The 24,984-nt window shown below is 36.7% G+C and overlaps 1 protein-coding gene and 1 long non-coding RNA gene across 2 annotated transcripts in view; one reads left to right on the forward strand and one right to left on the reverse strand.

Moving 5' to 3' along the window:
- The window catches only part of TET2 (tet methylcytosine dioxygenase 2), a 131,105-nt gene that overhangs the window by 72,059 nt on the left and 34,062 nt on the right, over nucleotides 1-24,984 (forward strand). The window contains exons 3-6 of the mRNA XM_003257463.4: nucleotides 15,075-18,508; nucleotides 22,491-22,581; nucleotides 23,981-24,074; nucleotides 24,716-24,924. Of these exons, the coding sequence (XP_003257511.2) occupies nucleotides 15,121-18,508; nucleotides 22,491-22,581; nucleotides 23,981-24,074; nucleotides 24,716-24,924 (3,782 nt within the window). The 5' untranslated portion in view covers nucleotides 15,075-15,120. The remainder of the gene's footprint in view (nucleotides 1-15,074; nucleotides 18,509-22,490; nucleotides 22,582-23,980; nucleotides 24,075-24,715; nucleotides 24,925-24,984) is intronic.
- LOC105738253 overlaps nucleotides 1-24,984 on the reverse strand; it is a 191,895-nt gene that overhangs the window by 47,066 nt on the left and 119,845 nt on the right. The window lies entirely within an intron of this gene.

Genomic DNA, 24,984 nt, shown 5'->3' on the forward strand with positions numbered 1-24,984 from the left:
TACACATTAATATCCCAAAGAACCAGTGTCCCATAGATAGGTATCACATATGATAAGAATCTGTTTCAGTGGTGTTGGTGTACATGTGTGTTCAGGTACCTACACATTGGGACACATCTCTAGTTTATTAATACTGCACTTATAAAGAGACATGATAGAGACATCAAGAAGACATCATTTTAGGGTGAACACCATTGCCTAGGACCTGCTTCTTAATGTTAAAAATTCAGAAGCCCAATTTTATCTCTCCTACAGAGTTGATTGGAGTGAAGGAAATTGAGTTGTTTTAATTAAACTCACATGAGATTGATGTTTAAACAAAATTGTAAGTTTATCAATTAATAATCAGGAATTCCCAGTTTTTTCAAAATATTATTTATGTCTGCTGTCCAGGGTACTTGCTTTAAGGGCACCCAATGATTCTTGAAGATGAAGAGTCTTAGGAATACTTATTATCTAGACCTCAATGAAGAAAGCTTTTTAATCATCCTGCCCCATAGAAGAATTTGTGTTCCTAGTGATGTGATCATATTGGCCAACCAGTGTTTCTTTTCCAAGGACAGTACTGATAAGGAGCACCAAATCTGCCTCTTTGTCCTGAACAGATCATCTCCATCTATTCATAGTTTGGCTCAGAAGTTGGACAAGGCTGCATTTTATATCTACTTCTTCCTCATATAGGCTATGCCATGCCACTTTGTTCTTTTAGCTTCTGTTTACTTATGTGTTAAATAAGGTAAAAATTATACCCTTCAAACTGAAAGTGGTCTTCGTGATGACTTATTTAATTGAAGCCCCAGTAGATATTTATCATTGCCAGTTTTAGAGAATCATAGCATTTTAGAACACAAGATGACCTTAGATGTAATCATGTTCATTCCCCTCATATTACGTTATACATTTTTAAAAATTGAGATGTGGGGTGGTTATGACCTGCTCACAAACCCACATTTAGAACAAAAACTCAGCATTCTTGTTCTGACTGTGTCTATGTCCTGTAGGTATATGTCTTGTCTTCTCAATTAAATAATTAAAGATTCTTAAAGACAGAGACCATATTTTATGCAACTTCTGGATCCCATAAATTATGTTTCCAGAAGAACCTTTTGTAATGAAAAAAATATATATGTATATATTGTATATATAGTCTATTACTATTTTGATAATCTAAAACATGCTGTGTAATTTTAGGTGATCTTAACCTATTTATCAGAGTTTTTCAGATCAAAGAAAATTAGAGTAATCTTCATCATGTATGGGAACATTAATGTATTTTTCTGATGAACATATGGTTATATCATACTCTTTTAAAGCATCTGTATAGTTGAAATTTGTCATTTTCCTAATATTTAACCCACGAGAGAATTTCTTTTACTCTTTCTTCTGATGGACTGAAATTATTTTGTTTATATTATGAAATAATGTTGGCAGCTTTTCATTAGAACTGGTACATATTGAAATTTCTTAAATTGATAGCTCATGGATGTGCAGTTGGTTTAATGGCATCTCCATTATTAATCTTTAAGAAGATCTTCATCTTACTCTCAGAAATAACTGTAATATCCTACAAATTAACTACAGCATGATCATTGCTAGTTGTTCCAAAATAGGAAGAATAAAAATGACCAGATTGTTATGATAACCAGTTGATTAAGACTAGATCAATATGAAAACAAATTTGTTCAAGTTTGTACAAAACTTCTCCAAAACATAGATGGCATGCCTTTTGAGGCAATGGTAGGGAACAAAATATTTTTGAGAAGGAACAGATTTTAGGGATACAGTACAGTGCATAATTGCCAAAATGCCTGTGTTGCAAGGATTCCTGGTACAGAGTTTTTAAGTAAAATGCTAGGTATGTCATGTTTGTTTCACATTAATATTGTAGAGCCCCCTGGGGATGTGACAATTTAGTTGACCGACTCTAATATAGTTAATTTCTACCTTTTGATAGCTTTGTGGGGTTTTGTTTGTTTTTTGTTTTGCCATTCTTGATTTTAGGGCTGAAGATATGAGACAATGTATCAAACAATGAAGAATTATGCATTGATTAAGATCATCTTGGTGAATTAGATGTTTATTATATAACTCGACTTTAAGACTTTATTCAGATCTCACTATCTTAATGAGATTTACTCTCACTATGTAGTATTTAATAGGGCAACCACTCCCCGATACTCTTGATTCCCCGTTAGCTGCCCTATTATTTCTTTGTTTTTCCCTTAGCACTCAACATTTTCTTACCACACCACATAATTTACTTTCTTATTGTGTTTATTGTTCTTCTTCTCGTTAGAATATCAGGTCCAAGAAGACAGGAGTATTTATCTCTTTTGTTCAGTGGTGTATTACCGGTGACTACTAGAGTGCCTGACATGTAGAATATGTTCAATATAAATATATGTTGCATGAAAGAATGAATACCTTGACAGATTATTTTTATAGCTCTACCAGTGTCATTATATAACTACACTGAATGATTATGAGCCCTCCTAGAAATTACATAAGGTTCTTATATGTTATTAGAACCCATTTGTTGGCCTTATGTAATGGTTCTATGGGAAAAATCATACCTCAGTATATAAAAATGAAAGTAGTTTTTTTCTACAGTTGCCCCTCAAATATACTGTTATAGTCTCCTTCACCCCATTCAGCCATTGGTGTCTTCTTGACCAGATAACATAATTTTTACAGCACCTTTTGGTTATTAGAACAATTTTATTTTAGTCTTTCAAACTCAGTCCTATTCATTTTAAAACTCCCAACTCAAGCCTGAGTCAGTGTTCTTCTCCCAGCACAAACTTAAACACTGGCTCCAACCCTTGGCGTTGAAAGTAGGGGAGCCTCACTCCTGATACCTCCCCTACCCCTCTACCTTGAGCACCAGTGCCTAGGAGATTGGGCAGGACTGAGGAAGGATGAAAAGGAGCTCAGGGCTCCTTAAGCACCTGAACGAGACTGGAGGACTTTGGATGTTGCTATTTTTCTGCCTGGCATTGACTGGCTATTGGACGCCCTCTATGAGGCAGGCATCCAAATACTCGTTCTCTTGACACACATGGAGCGTTCTTTAGAGAGGCCTACAAGGGCTCTCACTGCACAGTACCCTGATAGGAGAGATCTGTCCCTATCTCTTCTATCACCATAGCTACTTCAGCTTTGCCTGCTGAGTCCACCCCACAGTCTCTTTCTGCTGGAGCATCCTTACCCTGGACAGATTCTTAGAGCATGACCAAGCCTAAACAACTTCTGCAACTTTTCTAAGTACACTTTTATTTAATTGAAAGCTTCAAGCATTGGATAATGTAAATGTATCCTAGACAGTGTTCCAGTAAGGACAGCCAGCTCACAATGATCCATTCTAATAATGGGAGTCAACTGAAATGGAAAAATATAGATTTTTAAAATAATTTATGAGAAACAAATAATATTTGTGACATGTTACATTTCTAATTATGTTTATCTTTATTATTATTATTATTGTTTCCTTCAGTACACACTAGTTTGGTGAGACTTTGAGAAAGGCCAGGAATAAGCCCAAATTCAAGGAACAATTCCAGGATTAACAAATACGTGGGTAACAGAGAACTGACAAAAGATCATGCCCATTTTACGAATGAGAAACTGGTTGGTTAACTTGGGTTGCAAACTGAAAGCAGATTTATACCAAACTGACAGGTGTCTCCAGATCTTAAATGCAGATCTCCATCTCCGAGTTAATCTGCCTCTCATCTTCAATGGCATTCCTCTGAATTTTTCTCCCTCAAATAATATATACATTATTAAATTTTGTTTATACTGCCATTTTAAGAAACACATTTTAAAACTTTAAACATGAGAATTAAATAGTCCCTACTGAGGATTATGAAAAACTTGACAAAGCCTCCTATGCACGTGATTTAGATTCGGAGCAGTGCACACGCTGTATACATATGTGCAGCTACTTGTCCAATTAACACCTTTTCAGAAATGGAGGAACTTTCTCTGAGGACTTTGACATATTTGTGTGTTCAGCAGTCCTTTTTCAAGAGATGTGAAGTACATCTTCATAGATTTTTAAATATTAAGATAGAAAGTTCTTACAGAATGAGAAATAAAAAGTTAGCTTTGCCTTAAAAATATTAATTCACCTTATATTCTCCATACTTAATCCATATAGGAAACATTATATTCCAGGTCTAACATGTAGCTTGGGTACATTAATTTTGCTGTTGAAAAATATATGTTTTGGATTATGTTTTTAAAATTTTGGCTTTAATATTTAAATATTAAATGTTAACTTTAATGAAGAATAGTTTTTAATTTTATAAGAAATGCCCTATAATAAAACACTTTCTTTACCTCAAGAGTGAGACTTGGCAACCATACCAATATTACATAGTAATTTTAAAGTCAAACGAAATGGAGAGAACTTAATAGATACAGAAGATAAGAATTTAAACTAATATTTTGCTCAGGATTTTAGAACACTATCCAGAGGGAAATTTAGTAGACAATAATGAAGTCCATTGCATTGCACACATCTTGAAATAAGTGTATAATTGACACAAGCTATGTCCCATGTTGATAGGAAGAATCCAAAATAGTTTTGGAGAATAGTGCCATCTATGCAGGAGGTGTGGCTGTATACGTCATCTTTACTCAGTGTTTTCCATGTCAATAAACATTTAATTCCTAACACCCTGAATTACTAATAGAGGTAAAGCCTGTCAGTGGAAGTGACAGAGAGATATACAGTGATTCCCGTAAGTTTGATCCTGAAACACAGTGTCTTTAGCAGATACAGTTCCCATAAGTAAGCAGTCTGAAGTATTTACCCTCAGTAATCTGAATGTATAAATAAACAGGATTCATGATGGTAGAGTAATTTATATATACTTGTAGTATTAAGACATGCAAAACTTTTTTTATGGAAAAAAATAATTTACTACCTTATAGTGTGGCAACTATACAAATCTGTAAATTGATTCTTTTGTCCCCTTGAAAAAAAGCTGACATAAAATTTAAATGATGTGTATTTTTTCTCTTAGAGCAATAAAAGATACACCCCCACCTAGAAAATCAATAAACCAAAAAATAAAACAAAAGCAAAATCAAGCCCTCTTCACAAATTTGAGCATATCTACAGCTTTTATGTGGTGAGAGATACAGCTACCATTCTTGAGAAATCTGAAGAGTCAAATGGTATGGAGCAAAATTACAATCCTAAATGCATATTGGTGAAATGAGATGCTGATCCATTTGCACACTAATGTGCTATTTTTAAGTCATGCATCATAGCATCTTCAAAGAGGCCTGTCATAATTATGATGGATTAGACTGCAGAGTCAGTCCTAGATGCAGTAATTGTTTCACAGATGCTGCCAATGCAACTTGAATTTATAATAAATTATTTTCAGAGAGGCGGGAAAAGGAACAAAATCAAAGGAAAACTGCTGTGGCTAAAACCTGTTTTGGTCTTAGGAAACCAAAATGTTAGCTAGTAGTCAAAAGGCCAGTATTTTCAACTGAGATAAACATGCTTCATTAATACATGCCTCTGACATAGAAGATAAAGGTTAACATAATTGACATATCAGCCAGTCTCTCTCTCTCTCTCTCTCTCTCTCTCTCTCTCTCTCATAGCTTATAAAAATTTATTCTGGGGCATTAGCTGAAATTATTGAGTGGCCATATAATTGTTGCATGTTTCTATTTATGTTAAATTGCCTGGTTATAATTTGACCTTTAGAATTTCTGAAAAAAATGGTGGTATTTATAGTAAATAGAAATATTCTTTTTGGTTCCTTGGAAGTCCATGCATTACAAAGAACATTAGATTATTGGAATAAAAGGATAGACATACATAATATGACTAGTGGGATCTAAATTATAACCTTTTAAAATTGTGATTTAATTAATCTGTCATTTAGGCAAATGATAATTTCTAAAACTGCCTTTTTAGACTTAAAAAAACCAAAGTTCTTATAACTTTAGCATTATATTTTGTTCATTCTTAAAGTTTAATTCACTTTGTTGCCTTTTTGATAAACCTATGAAGAAATCTCATGCTGCACCATGTAGTAAAAAATCGTGTGTGTGTGTGTGTGTATGTGTGTGTGTGTAGTTTGAATAATGGGCTATATGTTATATTTTGATAAGCAAAGAGAAGTTTATAGTGAAGCAGATAAACATGCCGTGTATTTTCCTAGGTTAAGGGTTCAATAATCAGAAGAGCTTCCACAACTTATTTGCTGTCTTACTAGTTTTTTTGAAATTGCACTCTGAGTTTTTTATGTGGTGTTCTCTGTACTTGCTGACTACTGATGCACATTTCTACTTAGGTCACTGGTTCTCCTCCCTCAGTAATGTTGTAGGTAGCTTTGATGAATATTCGTTGTCAGCCTTTTACCTTTGACTTAGTGTTTTTCTCTCATACTGCGGCAAGAAGAAATGAAGTTAAATTTTACAAGAGTGACTTGGGTGGCTGATATGCCCACATTGACAGGGACAAGAGCTCTACTCTTCCCCTCTCCTGTATTCCCATGGCACTTCAGTAGTCTCATTGCCTCAACATAACCACAGTTTAGGGCAGTAGAGGATGTATGCATCTTTGTGTTAGCTCCATGCCATGGCAACTGCACTGAGTGAGGATTCAACTCAGTGCGGCAGACTGAAAAAATAAATGAACTGATGTGTCTTGAGCTCCAATTCTCTGAGTGACATTACCAGGGGAGATTCATAAATCATCCTCAAATATTCTAGAGAAAAATCATCAGCAGTCCAGCATTGTAAAGATAATCTGGGAAGGTGGCAAAGAAGGGATCAGAATAACTCTGTGGCAGCTTCAAATTCCATGTCCTAAAAGTTTACGTTTTCTTTTTTATCCTATCCCAAACCACATAAAGAAATGATTTGTTGGCAAAAGACATGCAAAATGCCCTTAATCATCTTAATAATTACAGACCCACAGATATGTAACCAAAATACTTTGTTTTTTAATCCTAAACCTTAAAAAAAAAAGCTTAAATTGTTGGCTAAATGTGAATTTAATAACAAAACTTATTGCTTTAATTATGCACTTGTCGTCTTAGTATTATGTGGTGGGAAGAGCTTCAGAGAGCTGCCAGAGTGCTTAGGCCTAGCCCCTGTGGGAGCGACTGTTTTGATGCTTCACCATGGGCAGATTCCTCAGTTTTCACATCTTTAAAATGAGAAAACAGTACTAGATCCTTGCTGCTACTCTGAAATGTTTATACATTTTTAGGACCATTGTTACATATTATTACTCGTATTTGAGTGTCACCTTAAAATTTCTTAGCCTTGTGATATGGTTTGGTTATTGGCTCCTCTAAATCTCCTGTTGAAATATAATCCCCAGTGTTGGAGGTGGGAGCCTGCTGGGAAGTGTTTGGATTATTGGGGCAGATCCCTCACAGCATGGTGCTGTCCTCCTGATAGTGAGTTCTCAAGAGATCTGGTTAAGGGTGTGTGGCACGTCCCCCTCCCTGTCTCCTTCCCTCCCTCTCTCCTTCCTTCCCTCTCTCCTTTCCTCCCTCTTCCTCTCTCTTCCTCTCTCTCTTGCTCCCACTCCCGCCATGTTAGATGCCTACTCCCCTTTTGCTTTCTGCCATGATTCTAAGTTTTGTAAGGCCTCACCCAAAGCGGATGCCAGTGCTGTGCCTACTATACAGCCTGCAGAACCATGAGCCAATTAAACCTATTTTCTTATAAATTACCCAGACAGCTGTTTCTTTATAGCAACTCAAGAACAGCCTAACACACCTTTCAAAAGGTTAAATTGCTATTTAGTCATTCTAGAAGCAAGAGCTCTTTGTCCAGAATTCTGGAAATAAAGATGCCAAAATAATACGGCATGTATTTGATCTCAGGGAAGTTTCATTTTTTCAAAAGGAGGAAAAAAGAGTAATATAATTTTTTAATATTTTGGTAGCTCTAACAGTGCTTAGAACCAGTTCTCAAGAGCACATTGTGAAATTTTCAGGAATTGCATGAGCTGTAGGTTGATAACATGATACCAGCTATAACCCATAAGAGCATCTCCTGAGGAATATGTTAAAAACTGTATTCATTCTTAAATTTTAACTAAATGCAATGAGTGAAGTATTGACATTATGAAAATCATCCCTGGGTAAACAATTAGTCACTCCAGGTTTTCCCAAAGGTTCTTCCGTCTCTGTTCTTGTATATAAACTTCGTAACCAGTTTAATAACCCAAAAAAAGGCCTTAATTTTGATTGGCCAGCATCCTCTTAGGAAAGACATTGTCATCCTCTTGTAAAGTTGCTTCTCATTCTAAAATAAGAATTGTTTCCATCTAGGGAATGATTTTTATAGGTAGAATCTTATTTGGCATGGACTCTTTTGCATACAGTGAATTACAATGTGTAGACCTTCAATAGCAAAGTGTTTGAATATTTAGTTGCACAATAGAACAGTATCTTGATTAATATTGTATACCATATTAATTTTGTGTTCTCTGGTGTAAGAAAAAATAGAAGGATGTTTAATTTCTACTAAAAAAATCAATCATAATAATTCAAAATATTTCCAATGAGTCATTTATAAGAGCAGATATGAATTAAAATTATATTTTTGTTCTTAGTCTCTGAGAAGCAAAAATCACACAAATAATCTCTATAGCAAAAATTTATATTTATCTGAAAAACAGTTTAACTTTGAAAAAGTTTTCTTTGCAATCAAATTCGTAAAAAAAAATTCATTAACTCTACTTTCACTGAATAGCAGGTGAATAGCAGATAAATATCTACAAAAATTCATCTTTGAAGTTTTTTTATCTTATGCAAAAATTATTGACTTTATGTAGGCTTTTTATGCAAGCTTGAAAACACTGTGTAAGTGACCCCATAAAAACTACAGCATGAAAGCTTTTCCAGTATTTCTACAATGAGCAAAGTGCATAGGTCTCATTTCCTTCTCTTTTATTAAACAAAATAATACTTTATCAACATCAGTATGCAAGTACTAAGAGCTTGAAAGAGTACTGTGCAAGTGGGTTACTGGATCATAATATTCCAGGATATGTATATAAAAAGTGTGATTTCGCACATATTAAAGTAAAAGAAAATATTGCCTTTTTCTCCTTCTAAAATGGCAGTTTATTAGTTTAAATTTCCTGAAATAAGATTTAAAGACCAATAACAAATTTTCCTCATTCTAACATATAACTTTCCTGTCCTTCGTGTGAAAAAGTTAACCATTAAACTTTTCACACAAATGGTTGTATAAAGGACTTGCTGTCACAGACAAAATAGTTCTGTATAATGTTTAAAAATGGCCATTGTGTTTAAAACTCTATATTGAAATAAATTTCTTTTTTAGTCACCTTCATTTCTTAGTAGCTATTATTATACTCAAAGGATTTGCCCTTGACACTTTAAAGAATGTCCAAAATTATGTGGAATGGATCATAATAAAAGGTAATATATTAAATGCTTAAAATATTTTATACCTTAGAAAGTAGAAAAACATGTATTTTGTACAGATCCTATAAATTTTATATAACTTATCATAAATGTACACATGTATATACACGTAAATACCTTTTGATTGCTCTATATATGAATTGGTGTTTTACAGTTACCAAAAGAAAAGTGCCTTTTTTTTGGTAGTATCTGGACAGCTAATTGACTTTCTTTCTACAGGATTTATTTAGATTTATGTCTGTGCTCCTTAATTTTTGAAAAGTGATAGTGTCTTGATTTTGGAGAAGCCTCTCATATCAAAGACTACAAATCAATTTTCATGATTTTAAAACCTAAAGTTTCTTTATTAGGTGTTATTGATGATTAACAGCCATTGTCTCACCCAACTTTTCTATTTGTTCAATAGAAACATAATGTAAGCCACATGGAATTTTACATTTTCTAGTACTCACATTAAAACAAGTCAAAAAGAAACAAATTGATGATACGTTTGATTTAACCCAATATATTTAAAATAGTTCAACTGTCTTAAATATTTTTTGAGTATTTTTGTGTTTTTTTAACACTAAATCTTTGAAATCCAAATGTTTTCACAGATACCACATCTCAATTTGGACTAGACACATTTTAAGGGCTCAATAGCTATATGTGACTAGTCACTGTTGGATGATGTATATCTAGACCATCTCTTAATGTATGGAAGGAAGTAAATCTAGCAGAAATAAAAACATCACTTTGTTTTCTTTGTCCAATATGAGTTATAACTTTATTTTTTTGAGACAGAGTCTTGCTCTGTTGCCAGGCTGGAGTGCAGCGGTGCGATCTCGGCTCACTGCAATCTCTGCTTCCCAGATTCAAATGATTCTCCTGCCTCAGCCTCCCAAGTAACTGGGACTACAGGTGGGCGCCACCATGCCCAGCTAATTTTTGTATTTTTAATAGTGGCGCGATTTGACCACATTGGCCAGGATGGTCTTGATCTCTTAACCTCGTGATCCACCCGCTTCAGCCTCCCAAAGTGCTGGGACTACAGGCATGAGCCACTGTGCCTGGCCTTTTATTTATTAAGTAATACACATGCTTGAAAGTTTTTTTTTTTTTTTTTAAAGGAATAGTTAAAAGTAATCCCCCTCCCAGTGCTTTTCTCCAGCTGCCCCATTCCTTTTCCTGGAGTCAAATTATTATGGCCAGTTTGTTATATATTCTCCAGAGATGATTTTTTTTTATTTTACAAAGGTATAGGTTGTAGCATTCTTATATAAACTGTTGTGTAGCTTCCTTTATTCCATTTAATTACTTGGAGATACTTCCATCTGAAAATATAGAGATACTAATTTTAATAGCTACATGGTGTTATATTGTGTGGGTGTACCATAAATTATTTAACATAACCCTTATTGATGTAGGTTGTTTCTAACCTTTTATTATTGCAAAAGATTGTGCCTACATTATTTAATGTATATATGAGCATATTTGTCAGATTTTTTTTTTTTTAAGACAGTGTCTCACTCTGTCACCCAGGCTGGAGTGCAGCATCACAATCTCAGCTCACTGCAACGTCCACCTCCTGGGTTCAGGTGATTCTTCTTCCTCAGCCTCCCAAGTAACTGGGATTACAGGTGCCTACCACCATGCCCTGCTAATTTTTGTATCTTTTTAGTAGAGACGGGATTTCACCATGTTGGCCATGTTGGTCTAGAACTCCTGGCCTCAGGTGATCCACCGGCCTCAGCCTCCCAAAGTGCTGGGATTATAGGCATGAGCTACCACACCCAGACTGTCAGATAAATTCTTAAAAGGGTCAAGGAAAGTGTTTCTGAAATTTTATACATATTGCCAAATTGTCATCCTACATGATATTTGTGGCAGTTTTGACTCTCAAAAGCCATATGAGAGAGTATCTGGCCGGGCGCGGTGGCTCAAGCCTGTAATCCCAGCACTTTGGGAGGCCGAGGCGGGCGGATCACGAGGTCAGGAGATCGAGACCATCCAGGCTAACACGGTGAAACCCCGTCTCTACTAAAAATACAAAAAATTAGCCGGGCGTGTTGGCGGGCGCCTGTAGTCCCAGCTACTTGGGAGGCTGAGGCAGGAGAATGGCTTGAACCTGGGAGGCGGAGCTTGCAGTGAGCCGAGATCGCGCCACTGCACTCCACCCTGGGGGACAGAGCAAGACTCCGTCTCAAAAAAAAAAAAAAAAAAAAAAAGAGAGTATCTGTTTTCCCACATGCTTGCCAAACATAGTATAGTATTAAGCTTACTGATCTTCACTAATTGGAGAAGAGAAAAACTGTACCTTGTTGCAGTTTTAATTTGCATTTCTTTTTATGAGCAATAGTAGACATCTTCTTAAATACTTAAGAGCCATTCACATTTCATTTTCTATGAACTGTCCATGTCCCTTGTCCATGTTTTAGTATGTGGTTATTCATCTATTTGTAGGAGTCCTATATGTTAAGAAAAGTTTTATACAACTTTTAACTCTTTTTACATGTTTATTTTGGCACATATAAATTTTAGCAAACTTTCCGATCTTTTATGACTTCTAGATTTTGTTTCACAAAAAAAGAACTTACCCAGTCATTAGATTTTTTTTTACGTTTTCTCAGATTGTTTTTAACTTTTCGGGGGGTTTTATTTCCTGTATTCAAATATTAAATTCATCTAGAATTTATCTTAGTATAAAGTGTAAGGGAATGATCCCACTTTATCATTTTCTCAGGAGATTACCCAGTTGTTCTAATATCAAGTATGTCTTTGAAATCCCATCCTTATCTTGTAGCATATTTCTGTGGTTTGGGTCTATTTTTGAACATTCTGTTTTATTCCATTGATCATATTAATATTATATGTGCAAACACAAACTATTTTAAGTATAGTAGCTTTGTTGCTTTTAAATATCTTTTAATTTGGCTACTAGGCCCCATACAATTCTTTTTCAAAATATTCCTGGCTACCCAATTTGTTTATTTTTCCACATGAACTTTGGAGTCAACTTCCTTAATTCCTCAAAAACTCTGCAAGTACTTTTAGTAAGAGTATATTAAGTGAGTAATTTGACAACTATCTAAGAACATATAGCTTTTCACTTGTTTTGTTTTTGTACTTATATATTACTTAGTATAGTTTTAAGGTTATATTAAAATAGGTCTTCCACATTTTAAAAACTTATTCCTAGTGTATGAATTTCTTCTATTATAACTACAGTATTTTATTCCAGTAAAACTTCTGACTGGTTGATGCTCTTATAAATCAAGGCTGTGAATTTTTCTTCAGCTACTTTGCTGAATTCTCACAAACTGTAACCATTTTTTACTTGATTCTCTAGGTTGACCTGTATATAATCTTTTTATCTGTAAACAATAACTTTAGTGTTGCTTTTCAACATCTATATTCTTATTTCCTCTATTCATTTTTCTTGTTTATCAAGAAATAGCTGTTTTAATAGAGTTATTTTTCGCCCAAAGAGAAAATAGTCTTTTTTTTCAACTTATATTTTTAAAATAAATGTAATGAGAAAGACTGTGGAAAAATAAAGCAGACACCTTATACAATGGATTAATTTTTTTAGTGCCATTTCTTCTGGCTTTCTCTATTATTGGGACTCTGAAATCTTCATTAGTACTACTCTCAAAAATGTTCAAATGAATGAAATCAGATTCAAGGGTACAAGTGCAGGTTATATAGGTGAATTGCATGCCTTGGGGGTTTGGTGTACAGACTGTTTTGTCACCCAGGTAATAAGTGTAGTACTTAATAGGTAGTTTTTTTATCCTCTCCCTTCTCCCATCCTCAAAGTATCCCTGGTGTCTGTTGTTCCCCCACTTTGTGTCCGTGTGTTCTTGCTGTTTAGCTGCCACTTAGGAGAACGTGGTATTTTTCTGTTCCTTTGTTAGTTTGTTTAGGATAATGGCCTCCAGCTCCATCCATGTTGCTGCACAGAACGTGATCTTGTGTTTTTTTTATGGCTGTGTAGTATTCCATGGTGTATATGTAACACTTTCTTTATCCAGTCTACTACTTACGGACATTTAGGTTGATTCCATGTCTTCGCTATCGTTAATAGTGCTGTGATGAACATACATGTGCAATGTGCCTTTATGGTAGAATGATTTATATCCCTTTGGGTAACATGCTGAATAATGGGATTGCTCGGTCAAATGGCAATTCTAAGTCCTCTGAGGAATTACCGCACTGCTTTCCACAACAGCTGATCTAGTTTACATTTCCACAAGCAATAAGTGGATAAATGTTCCCTTTTCTCTGCAGGAATGATTAATTCTTTTAGACAGTCAAAGATGGAATCTTAGGGAAGATGATATCTGAGGCAGGTTTAGAGTCATTGGGCAAATAAGGGGATTAAGAAGGCATTCTAGGCAGACAGAAAACCAAAGGCATGAAGCTCTGAAACAGCTTACTATGTTTGGATATTTATAAGCTGTTGTTATTGTTGGAGTATAAACTGTAAGAGAGAGTAGGAGGACAGAAAAAACAGCCTGTATGTGGGGGGAAGAAAACATTTAAACAGAAATTCTCAAAAGGTTTGGGCAGCCAGCCCCCGTAGAGGAAAACATAGAATCACCTAGAAAGGGTTTTTCATAAACTACACTTTTCATCACCCCTATTCTGTCACCTGGAATATTGATAACACTGAAGGGAGTGTTCCTTATCTCTCAGGTGTATTTGGATGAAATAGTTTGAGAACCATGCAGGCAAGTTTAAGCCAGTGTGTTAAAGAGAATATGACATCAGATTTGCATTTTAGAATCTTCCTTTTGATAACAAAGGGAACCTTAAAGGGCTGGAGAGGAAGGGCAGATGGGCTAAGGGAGGAGAACCCTTTTAAAAAGCTACTGCAGGTGGGGTGCGGTGGCTCACACCTGTAATCCCAGCACTTTGGGAGCCCAAGGCGGGCAGATCACCTGAGGTCAGAAGTTCAAGACCAGCCTGGCCAACATGGTGAAACCCGTCTCTACTAAAAATACAAAAATTAGCTGGGCATGGTGGCAGGCACCTGTAATCTCAGCTACTTGGGATGCTGCGGCAGGAGAATCGCTTGAACCTGGGAGGCGGAGGTTGCAGCAGTGAGCCAAGATCATGCCAGTGCACTCCAGCCTGGGCAACAGAGTGAGACTCCATCTCAAAAAAAAAAAAAAAAAAAGCTACTGCAGTAGATCAGGGGGCACAGTGATAAAGAGATGTGAGCTATGAAAATAGCAGTCAAGATAATTAAAGGAATATATAGGAAGTAGAGTTGATAGAACTTAGCAAGTGATTGGGTAAATGAAGTGCTAGAGAAAAAAGTGATATTTTTCAATTGTTTTTAGCATTTTGGCAAAAAATTATTTAGGAATAAAATTGATGCTAATAACTAAGAGTATGAACTTCCCACATTAGCTGGTAATTTTGATCACTCTTGTTCTCCATGACCATAAATATTTTAGAGTTGCTAGGAAGACAAGAATGTAGCTGTCAGTTGTCACTATGAAACATGAAAATAAATATCAGTTTGCTATGTCTAGGTATTCCAATATTTATGCACAATTATTCCTTAAAATATATTAGTATTTTTTATGTATATATATATTTATATAAACACATTTTAATTTTTGTTTCCATGCTCTTTAGAATTCAACTAGAGGGCAGCCTTGTGGATGGCCCCGAAGCAAGCCTGATGGAACAGGATAGAACCAACCATGTTGAGGGCAACAGACTAAGTCCATTCCTGATACCATCATCTCCCATTTGCCAGACAGAACCTCTGGCTACCAAGCTCCAGAATGGAAGCCCACTGCCTGAGAGAACTCATCCAGAAGTAAATGGAGACACCAAGTGGCAGTCTTTCAAAAGTTATTATGGAATACCCCATACGAAGGGAAGCCAGAATAGTCGTGTGAGTCCTGACTTTATACAAGAAAGTAGAGGGTATTCCAAGTGTTTGCAAAATGGAGGAATAAAGCGCACAGTTAGTGAACCTTCTCTCTCTGGGCTCCTTCAGATCAAGAAATTGAAACAAGACCAAAAGGCTAATGGAGAAAGAAGTAACTTCGGGGTAAGCCAAGAAAGAAATCCAGGTGAAAGCAGTCAACCAAATGTCTCCGATTTGAGTGATAAGAAAGAATCTGTGAGCTCTGTAGCCCAAGAAAATGCAGTTAAAGATTTCACCAGTTTTTCAACACGTAACCACAGTGGGCCTGAAAATCCAGAGCTTCAGATTCTGAATGAGCAGGAGGGGAAAAGTGCTAAATACCATGACAAGAACATTGTATTACTTAAAAACAAGGCAGTGCTAATGCCTAATGGTGCTACAGTTTCTGCCTCTTCCATGGAACACACACATGGTGAACTCCTGGAAAAAACACTGTCTCAATATTATCCAGATTGTGTTTCCATTGCGGTGCAGAAAACCACATCTCACATAAATGCCATTAACAGTCAGGCTACTAATGAGTTGTCCTGTGAGATCACTCACCCATCGCATACCTCAGGGCAGATCAATTCCGCACAGACCTCTAACTCTGAGCTGCCTCCAAAGCCAGCTGCAGTGGTGACTGAGGCCTGTGATGCTGATGATGCTGATAATGCCAGTAAACCAGCTGCAATGCTAAATACCTGTTTCTTTCAGAAACCAGAACAACTACAACAACGAAAATCAGTTTTTGAGATATGCCCATCTCATGCAGAAAATAACATCCAAGGAACCACAAAGCTAGTGTCTGGTGAAGAATTCTGTTCAGGTTCCAGCAGCAATTTGCAAGCTCCTGGTGGCAGCTCTGGACGGTATTTAAAGCAAAATGAAATGAATGGTGCTTACTTCAAGCAAAGCTCAGTGTTCACTAAGGATTCCTTTTCTGCCACTACCACACCACCACCACCATCACAATTGCTTCTTTCTCCCCCTCCTCCTCTTCCACAGGTTCCTCAGCTTCCTTCAGAAGGAAAAAGCACTCTGAATGGTGGAGTTTTAGAAGAACACCACCACTACCCCAACCAAAGTAACACAACACTTTTAAGGGAAGTGAAAATAGAGGGTAAACCTGAGATACCACCTTCCCAGAGTCCTAATCCATCTACACATATATGCAGCCCTTCTCTGATGCTTTCTGAAAGGCCTCAGAATAATTGTGTGAACAGGAATGACATACAGACTGAAGGGACGATGACTGTTCCATTGTGTTCTGAGAAAACAAGACCAATGTCAGAACACCTCAAGCATAACCCACCAATTTTTGGTAGCAGTGGAGAGCTACAGGACAACTGCCGGCAGTTGATGAGAAACAAAGAGCAAGAGATTCTGAAGGGTCGAGACAAGGAGCAATCACAGCACTATCTGAAACCAGGATGGATTGAATTGAAGGCCCCTCATTTTCACCAAGCAGAATCCCATCTGAAACGTAATGAGGCATCACTGCCATCAATTCTTCAGTATCAACCCAATCTCTCCAATCACATGACCTCCAAACAATACACTGGAAATTCCAACATGCCTGGGGGGCTCCCAAGGCAAGCTTACACCCAGAAAACAACACAGCTGGAGCACAAGTCACAAATGTACCAAGTTGAAATGAATCAAGGGCAGTCCCAAGGTACAGTGGACCAACATCTCCAGTTCCAAAAACCCTCACACCAGGTGCACTTCTCCAAAACAGACCATTTACCAAAAGCTCATGTGCAGTCACTGTGTGGCACTAGATTTCATTTTCAACAAAGAGCAGATTCCCAAACTGAAAAACTTATGTCCCCAGTGTTGAAACAGCACTTGAATCAACAGGCTTCAGAGACTGAGCCATTTTCAAACTCACACCTTTTGCAACATAAGCCTCATAAACAGGCAGCACAAACACAACCATCCCAGAATTCACATTTCCCTCAAAACCAGCAACAGCAGCAAAAATTACAAATAAAGAATAAAGAAGAAATACTCCAGACTTTTCGTCACCCCCAAAGCAACAATGATCAGCAAAGAGAAGGATCATTCTTTGGCCAGGTTAAAGTGGAAGAATGTTTTCATGGTGAAAATCAGTATTCAAAATCAAGTGAGTTCCAGACTCATAATGTCCAAATGGGACTGGAGGAAGTACAGAATATAAATAGTAGAAATTCCCCGTATAGTCAGACCATGAAATCAAGTGCATGCAAAATACAGGTTTCTTGTTCAAACAATACACACCTAGTTTCAGAGAATAAAGAACAGACTACACGTCCTGAACTTTTTGCAGGAAACAAGACCCAAAACTTGCATCACATGCAATATTTTCCAAATAATGTGATCCCAAAGCAAGATCTTCTTCACAGGTGCTTTCAAGAACAGGAGCAGAAGTCACAACAAGCTTCAGTTCTACAGGGATATAAAAGTAGAAACCAAGATATGTCTGGTCAACAAGCTGCGCAACTTGCTCAGCAAAGGTACTTGATACATAACCAAGCAAATGTTTTTCCTGTGCCTGACCAGGGAGGAAGTCACACTCAGACCCCTCCCCAGAAGGACGTTCAAAAGCATGCTGCTCTAAGGTGGCATCTCTTACAGAAGCAAGAACAGCAGCAAACACAGCAACCCCAAACTGAGTCTTGCCATAGTCAGATGCACAGGCCAATTAAGGTGGAACCTGGATGCAAGCCACATGCCTGTATGCACACAGCACCACCAGAAAACAAAACATGGAAAAAGGTAACTAAGCAAGAGAATCCACCTGCAAGCTGTGATAATGTGCAGCAAAAGAGCATCATTGAGACCATGGAGCAGCATCTGAAGCAGTTTCAGGCCAAGTCGTTATTTGACCATAAGGCTCTTACTCTCAAATCACAGAAGCAAGTAAAAGTTGAAATGTCAGGGCCAGTCACAGTTTTGACTAGACAAACCACCGCTGCAGAACTTGATAGCCACACCCCAGCTTTAGAGCAGCAAACAACTTCTTCAGAAAAGACACCAACCAAAAGAACAGCTGGTTCTGTTCTCAATAATTTTATAGAGTCACCTTCCAAATTACTAGATACTCCTATAAAAAATTTATTGGATACACCTGTCAAGACTCAGTATGATTTCCCATCTTGCAGATGTGTAGGTAAGTGCCAGAAATGTACTGAGACACATGGTGTTTATCCAGAATTAGCAAATTTATCTTCAGATATGGGATTTTCCTTCTTTTTTTAAATCTTGAGTCTGGCAGCAATTTGTAAAGGCTCATAAAAATCTGAAGCTTACATTTTTTGTCAAGTTACTGATGCTTGTGTCTTGTGAAAGACAACTTCACTTACAGGCAGTTTTTCCAAAAGAATTAAATAATCGTGCATGTTTATTTTTCCCTCTCTTCAGACCCTGTAAAATTTGAATGTATCTGTTTTAGATCAATTAATCTATTTAGCTCTTTGTATATTATCTCCTGGAGAGACAGCTAGGCAGCAAAAAAAAATCTATTAAAATGAGAAAATAACTACTATATGCAGTCTAATGTAGGAACTTTAAATATTTTTTAATTCAAAGTAAAATATATTACTTTCACAAGATTTCTGGCTAATAGGGAAATTATTATCTTCAGTCTTCATGAGTTGGGGGAAATGATAATGCTGACACTCTTAGTGCTCCTAAAGTTTCCATTTCTCCATTTATACATTTGGAATGTTGTGATTTATATACATTTTGATTCCATTTTCTCTAAAATTTCATCTTTTTGATTAAAAAATATGATACAGGCATACCTCAGAGATATTGTGGGTTTGGCTCCATACCACAATAAAATGAATATTACAATAAAGCAAGTTGTAAGGACTTTTTGGTTTCTCACTGTATGTAAAAGTTATTTATATACTATACTATAATATACTAAGTGTGCAATAGCATTGTGTCTAAAAAATATATACTTTAAAAATAATTTATTGTTAAAAAAATGCCAACAATTATCTGGGCCTTTAGTGAGTGCTAATCTTTTTGCTGGTGGAGGGTCCTGCTTCAATATTGATTGCTGTGGACTGATCATGGTGGTAGTTGCTGAAGGTTGCTGGGATGGCTGTGTGTGTGGCAATTTCTTAAAATAAGATGACAGTGAAGTGCTGTATCAATTGATTTTTCCATTCACAAAAGATTTCTCTGTAGCATGCAATGCTGTTTGATAACATTTAACCTACAGCAGAATTTCTTTAAAAATTGGACTCAGTCCTCTCAAACTGTGTTGCTGCTTTATCAACTAAGTTTTTGTAATATTCTAAATCCTTTGTTGTCTTTTCAGCAGTTTACAGCATCTTCATTGGAAGTATATTCCATCTCAAACATTCTTTGTTCATCCGTAAGAAGCAACTTCTTATCAAGTTTTTTCATGACGTTGCAGTAACTCAGCCACATCTTCAGGCTCTACTTCTAATTCTGGTTCTCTTGCTACATCTCCCTCATCTGCAGTGACCTCCTCCACTGAAGTCTTGAATTCCTCAAAGTAATCCATGAGGGTTGGAATCAACTTCTAAACTCCTGTTAATGTTGATATATTGACCCCCTCCCATGAATTATGAATATTCTTAATAACTTCTAAATGGTGATACCTTTCCCGAAGGCTTTCAATGTACTTTGCCCAGATCCATCAGAAGACTATCTTGGCAGCTGTAGACTAACAATATATTTCTTAAATCATAACGACTTGAAAGTCAAAAGTACTCCTTAATCCATAGGCTGCAGAATCAGTGTTATATTAACAGGCACAAAAACAGCATTAATCTCCTTGTGCATCTCCATCAGAGCTCTTGGGTGACTAGGTGCCTTGAGCAGTAATATTTTGAAAGGAGGTTTTGTTTTTGTTTTTTGTTTTTTTGTTTTGTTTTGTTTTAGCGGTAAATCTCAACGCTGGGCTTAAAATATTCAGTAAACTATGTTGTAAACAGATGTGTTATTGTCCAGACTTTGTTGTTCCATTACTCTATACAAGCAAGGTAGACTTAGCATAATTCTAAAGGGCCTTGGAATTTTCAGAATGGTAAATGAGTATGGGCTTCAACTCAAAATCATCAGCTGCATTAGCCTGTAACAAGAGAGTCAGCCTGTCCTTTGAAGCAAGGCATTGACTTCTATCTATGAAAGTCTTAGATGGCACCTTCTTTCAATAGTAGGCTGTTTAGTACAGCCACCTTCATCAGTGATCTTAGCTAGATCTTCTGCATAACTTGCTGCAGCTTCTACATCAGCACTTGCTGCCTCACCTTGTCCTTTTATGTTATGGAGACAGCTGCTTTTCTTAAACTTTATAAACCAACTTCTGCTAGCTTCCAACTTTTCTTCTGCAGCTTCCTCATTCTCTTCATAGAACTGAAGGGAGTAAAGGCCTTGCTCTGGATTAAGCTTTGACTTAAGGAATGTTGTGGCTGGCGTGATCTTCTATCCAGACCACTAAAGCACTCTCCGTATCAGCAATAAGGCTGTTTTGCTTTCTTACCTTTCTTTTGTTCAATGGAGTAATTTCCTTCGCATTCACAACTTGGCTAACTGGCATGCAAGGCCTAGCTTTTCAGCCTATCTTGGCTTTTGACATGCCTTCCTCAGTTAGCTCAGTCATATCTAGCTTTTGATTTAAAGTGGCAGGCATACAACTCTTCCTTTCACTTGAACACTTAGAGGCCACTGTAGGGTTATTAATTGGCCTAATTTCAATATTGTTATGTTTTAGGGAATAGAGAGGCCCAGGGAGAGGGAGAGAGCCCGAACGACTGGTTGATAGAGCAGGCAGAATGCACACAACATTCATCAGATTATGTTTGCACCATTTACCAGATTATGGGTATGGTTTGTGGCACCCCCCAAAAATTAGAATAGTAACATCAAAGATCACTGATCACAGATCACCATAACATATATAATAATAAAGTTTAAAATACTGTGAGAATTACCAAAATGTGATACGGAGACATGAAGTGAGCACATGTTGTTGAAAAAAATGACACTGATAGACATACTTAACACGTGGGATTGCCACAAACCTTCAATTTGTGAAAGTCACAGTAACTGCAACTCACAAAAGAGCAAAGCACAATAAAATGAGGTATGCCTGTATTTTTTTTAAAAAAAGCTTTTTGTTAAAATTCAGAATATGTAATAGGTCTGTCGGAATAGTGAAATATTTTTGCTGATGGACGTAGATATATACGTGGGTAGAGATGAAGATCTTTATAGCTACGCAGCATAGATTTAGTAAAAGATATTTGAAAAGACAAATGTTAAATTAGTGTGGCTAATGGCCTACCCGTGCCATGTTTTCCCTCTTGCAATGAGATACCCCACACTGTGTAGGAGGATGGAGGGAGGACTCCTACTGTCCCTCTTTGCGTGTGGTTATTAAGTTGCCTCACTGGGCTAAAACACCACACATCTCATAGATAATATTGGGTAAGTTGTAATCGTCTTCACTCTTCTCTTACCACCCACCCCTATCTTCCCACTTTTCCATCTTTGTTGGTTTGCAACAGCCCCTTCCTTTTGCCTGACTCTCCAGGATTTTCTCTCATCATAAATTGTTCTAAAATACATACTAATATGGTTCTGGATTGACTATTCTTATTTGCAAAACAGCAATTAAATGTTATGGGGAAGTAAGAGGAAAAAGGGGTATCCTTGACAATAAACCAAGCAATATTCTGAGGGTGGGATAGAGCAGGAAATTTTATTTTTTATCTTTTAAAATCCAAGTAACACGTAGGCTTCCAGTTAGCTTTAAATGTTTTTTTTTTTCTAGCTCAAAAAATTGGATCGTAGTTGATACTACATATAATACATTCTAATTCCCTCACTGCATTCTTTGTTTAGTTTCATTTATTTGGTTTAAAATAATTTTTTATCCCATATCTGAAATGTAATATATTTTTATCCAACAACCAGCATGTACATATACTTAATTATGTGGCACATTTTCTAATAGATCAGTCCATCAATCTACTCATTTTAAAGAAAAAAAATTTTTAAAGTCACTTTTAGAGCCCTTAATGTGTAGTTGGGGGTTAAGCTTTGTGGATGTAGCCTTTATATTTAGTATAATTGAGGTCTAAAATAATAATCTTCTATTATCTCAACAGAGCAAATTATTGAAAAAGATGAAGGTCCTTTTTATACCCATCTAGGAGCAGGTCCTAATGTGGCAGCTATTAGAGAAATCATGGAAGAAAGGTAATTAACGCAAAGGCACAGGGCAGATTAACGTTTATCCTTTTGTATATGTCAGAATTTTTCCAGCCTTCACACACAAAGCAGTAAACAATTGTAAATTGAGTAATTATTAGTAGGCTTAGCTATTCTAGGGTTGCCAACACTACACACTGTGCTATTCACCAGAGAGTCACAATATTTGACAGGACTAATAGTCTGCTAGCTGGCACAGGCTGCCCACTTTGCGATGGATGCCAGAAAACCCAGGCATGAACAGGAATCGGCCAGCCAGCCTGCCAGCCACAAGGTACTGGCACAGGCTCCAACGAGAGGTCCCACTCTGGCTTTCCCACCTGATAATAAAGTGTCAAAGCGGAAAGAATGGTAAAGTGTGGTATAAGAAAAGAACCACTGAATTAAATTCACCTAGTGTTGCAAATGAGTACTTATCTCTAAGTTTTCTTTTACCATAAAAAGAGAGCAAGTGTGATATGTTGAATAGAAAGAGAAACATACTATTTACAGCTGCCTTTTTTTTTTTTTCCGCTATCAATCACAGGTATACAAGTACTTGCCTTTAATCCTGCATGTAGAAGACTCTTATGAGCGAGATAATGCAGAGAGGGCCTTTCATATAAATTTGTACAGCTCTGAGCTGTTCTTCTTCTAGGGTGCCTTTTCATTAAGAGGTAGGCAGTATTATTATTAAAGTACTTAGGATACATTGGGGCAGCTAGGACATATTCAGTATCATTCTTGCTCCATTTCCAAATTATTCATTTCTAAATTAGCATGTAGAAGGTCACTAAATAATCATCTAGTGGCCTGGCAGAAATAGTGAATTTCCCTAAGTGCCTTTTTTTTGTTTTTTGTTTTGTTTTTTAATCAAGCTGTAGGTGGTGCTTTGGTCATAAGGGAAGATACAGTCTATTTCTAGGACTATTCTGTATTTTCAATATGGCTGGATACTAATTATTTGCCAGCCTCCTTTTCTAAATTGTGAGACATTCTTGGAGGAACAGTTCTAACTAAAATCTATTATGACTCCCCAAGTTTTAAAATAGCTAAATTTAGTAAGGGAAAACATAGTTTATGTTTTAGAAGACTGAACTTAGCAAACTAACTTGAATTTTGCGCTTTGTGAAATTTTATGTCGAAATGAGCTTTCCCATTTTCACCCACATGTAATTTACAAAATAGTTCATTACAATTATCTGTACATTTTGATATTGAGGAAAAACAAGGCTTAAAAACCATTATCCAGTTTGCTTGGCGTAGACCTGTTTAAAAAATAATAAACCGTTCATTTCTCAGGATGTGGTCATAGAATAAAGTTATGCTCAAATGTTCAAATATTTTGATTGCCTCTTGAATTCATTTGCTAATTGTATGTGTGTGTGTTTCTGTGGGTTTCTTTAAGGTTTGGACAGAAGGGTAAAGCTATTAGGATTGAAAGAGTCATCTATACTGGTAAAGAAGGCAAAAGTTCTCAGGGATGTCCTATTGCTAAGTGGGTAAGTGTGACTTGATAAAGCCTTTGGTCTTAAATCTTGGGCATTTTGATTTGTAAATCTGACCCTGAGAACTGGGTTACCCAGATCAAAGACTCATGCCAGTTAAAAAGAACATTACCTGTATTTTTTATCATGTGTTATCTCTTAAGAAGAGGCAGATTAGTTCTAAAATCAACAAACTGTATTTAATTGAAATAATTTAGTGATGAGGAAGAGGTCCATTCTAGTGCCTGCTAAATGTATAATCCTTCTTAGAATGTGAAGTGATCCTTAAACTTTTAAATACCTTCAGTTAATCTTTATATTGTCATTTATGAAAACCTTGAACTAAGACTTACCTATCTTTCATCTAGCTCTGGTTTTAATGCAGGTAGCATTTAATTGTCCCCACTGTACTGGGTATAGTCTACTAAACATCAAGGAGTAGTTTTGCATCTCTCCTTGTTCTGATACTAGGGTCAAAGCCCACTTTTTATAGATGGGCAGCAAAAGGCAAATTGCACATGCTGATAAATGTTGCCCTAATTGTGATCTAAACATGATAAAATATACATACATAAGTGCCCTTATCTGCTGCAAGTGACCCTTGTTTTGTTTTCGTTGGGGTGGGGGTGTTTGGGATGGAATGGTGATCCACACAGGTGGTTCGCAGAAGCAGCAGTGAAGAGAAGCTACTGTGTTTGGTGCGGGAGCGAGCTGGCCACACCTGTGAGGCTGCAGTGATTGTGATTCTCATCCTGGTGTGGGAAGGAATCCCGCTGTCTCTGGCTGACAAACTCTACTCTGAGCTTACCGAGACGCTGAGGAAATACGGCACGCTCACCAATCGCCGGTGTGCCTTGAATGAAGAGTAAGTGAAGCCCAGGGCCTCTACCCTCTTTGCGGCCACTGATAGGAAAGCCCAATCTTT

This window comes from Nomascus leucogenys, chromosome 9 (assembly GCF_006542625.1).
Source record: "Nomascus leucogenys isolate Asia chromosome 9, Asia_NLE_v1, whole genome shotgun sequence".
NCBI lineage: Eukaryota > Metazoa > Chordata > Mammalia > Primates > Hylobatidae > Nomascus > Nomascus leucogenys.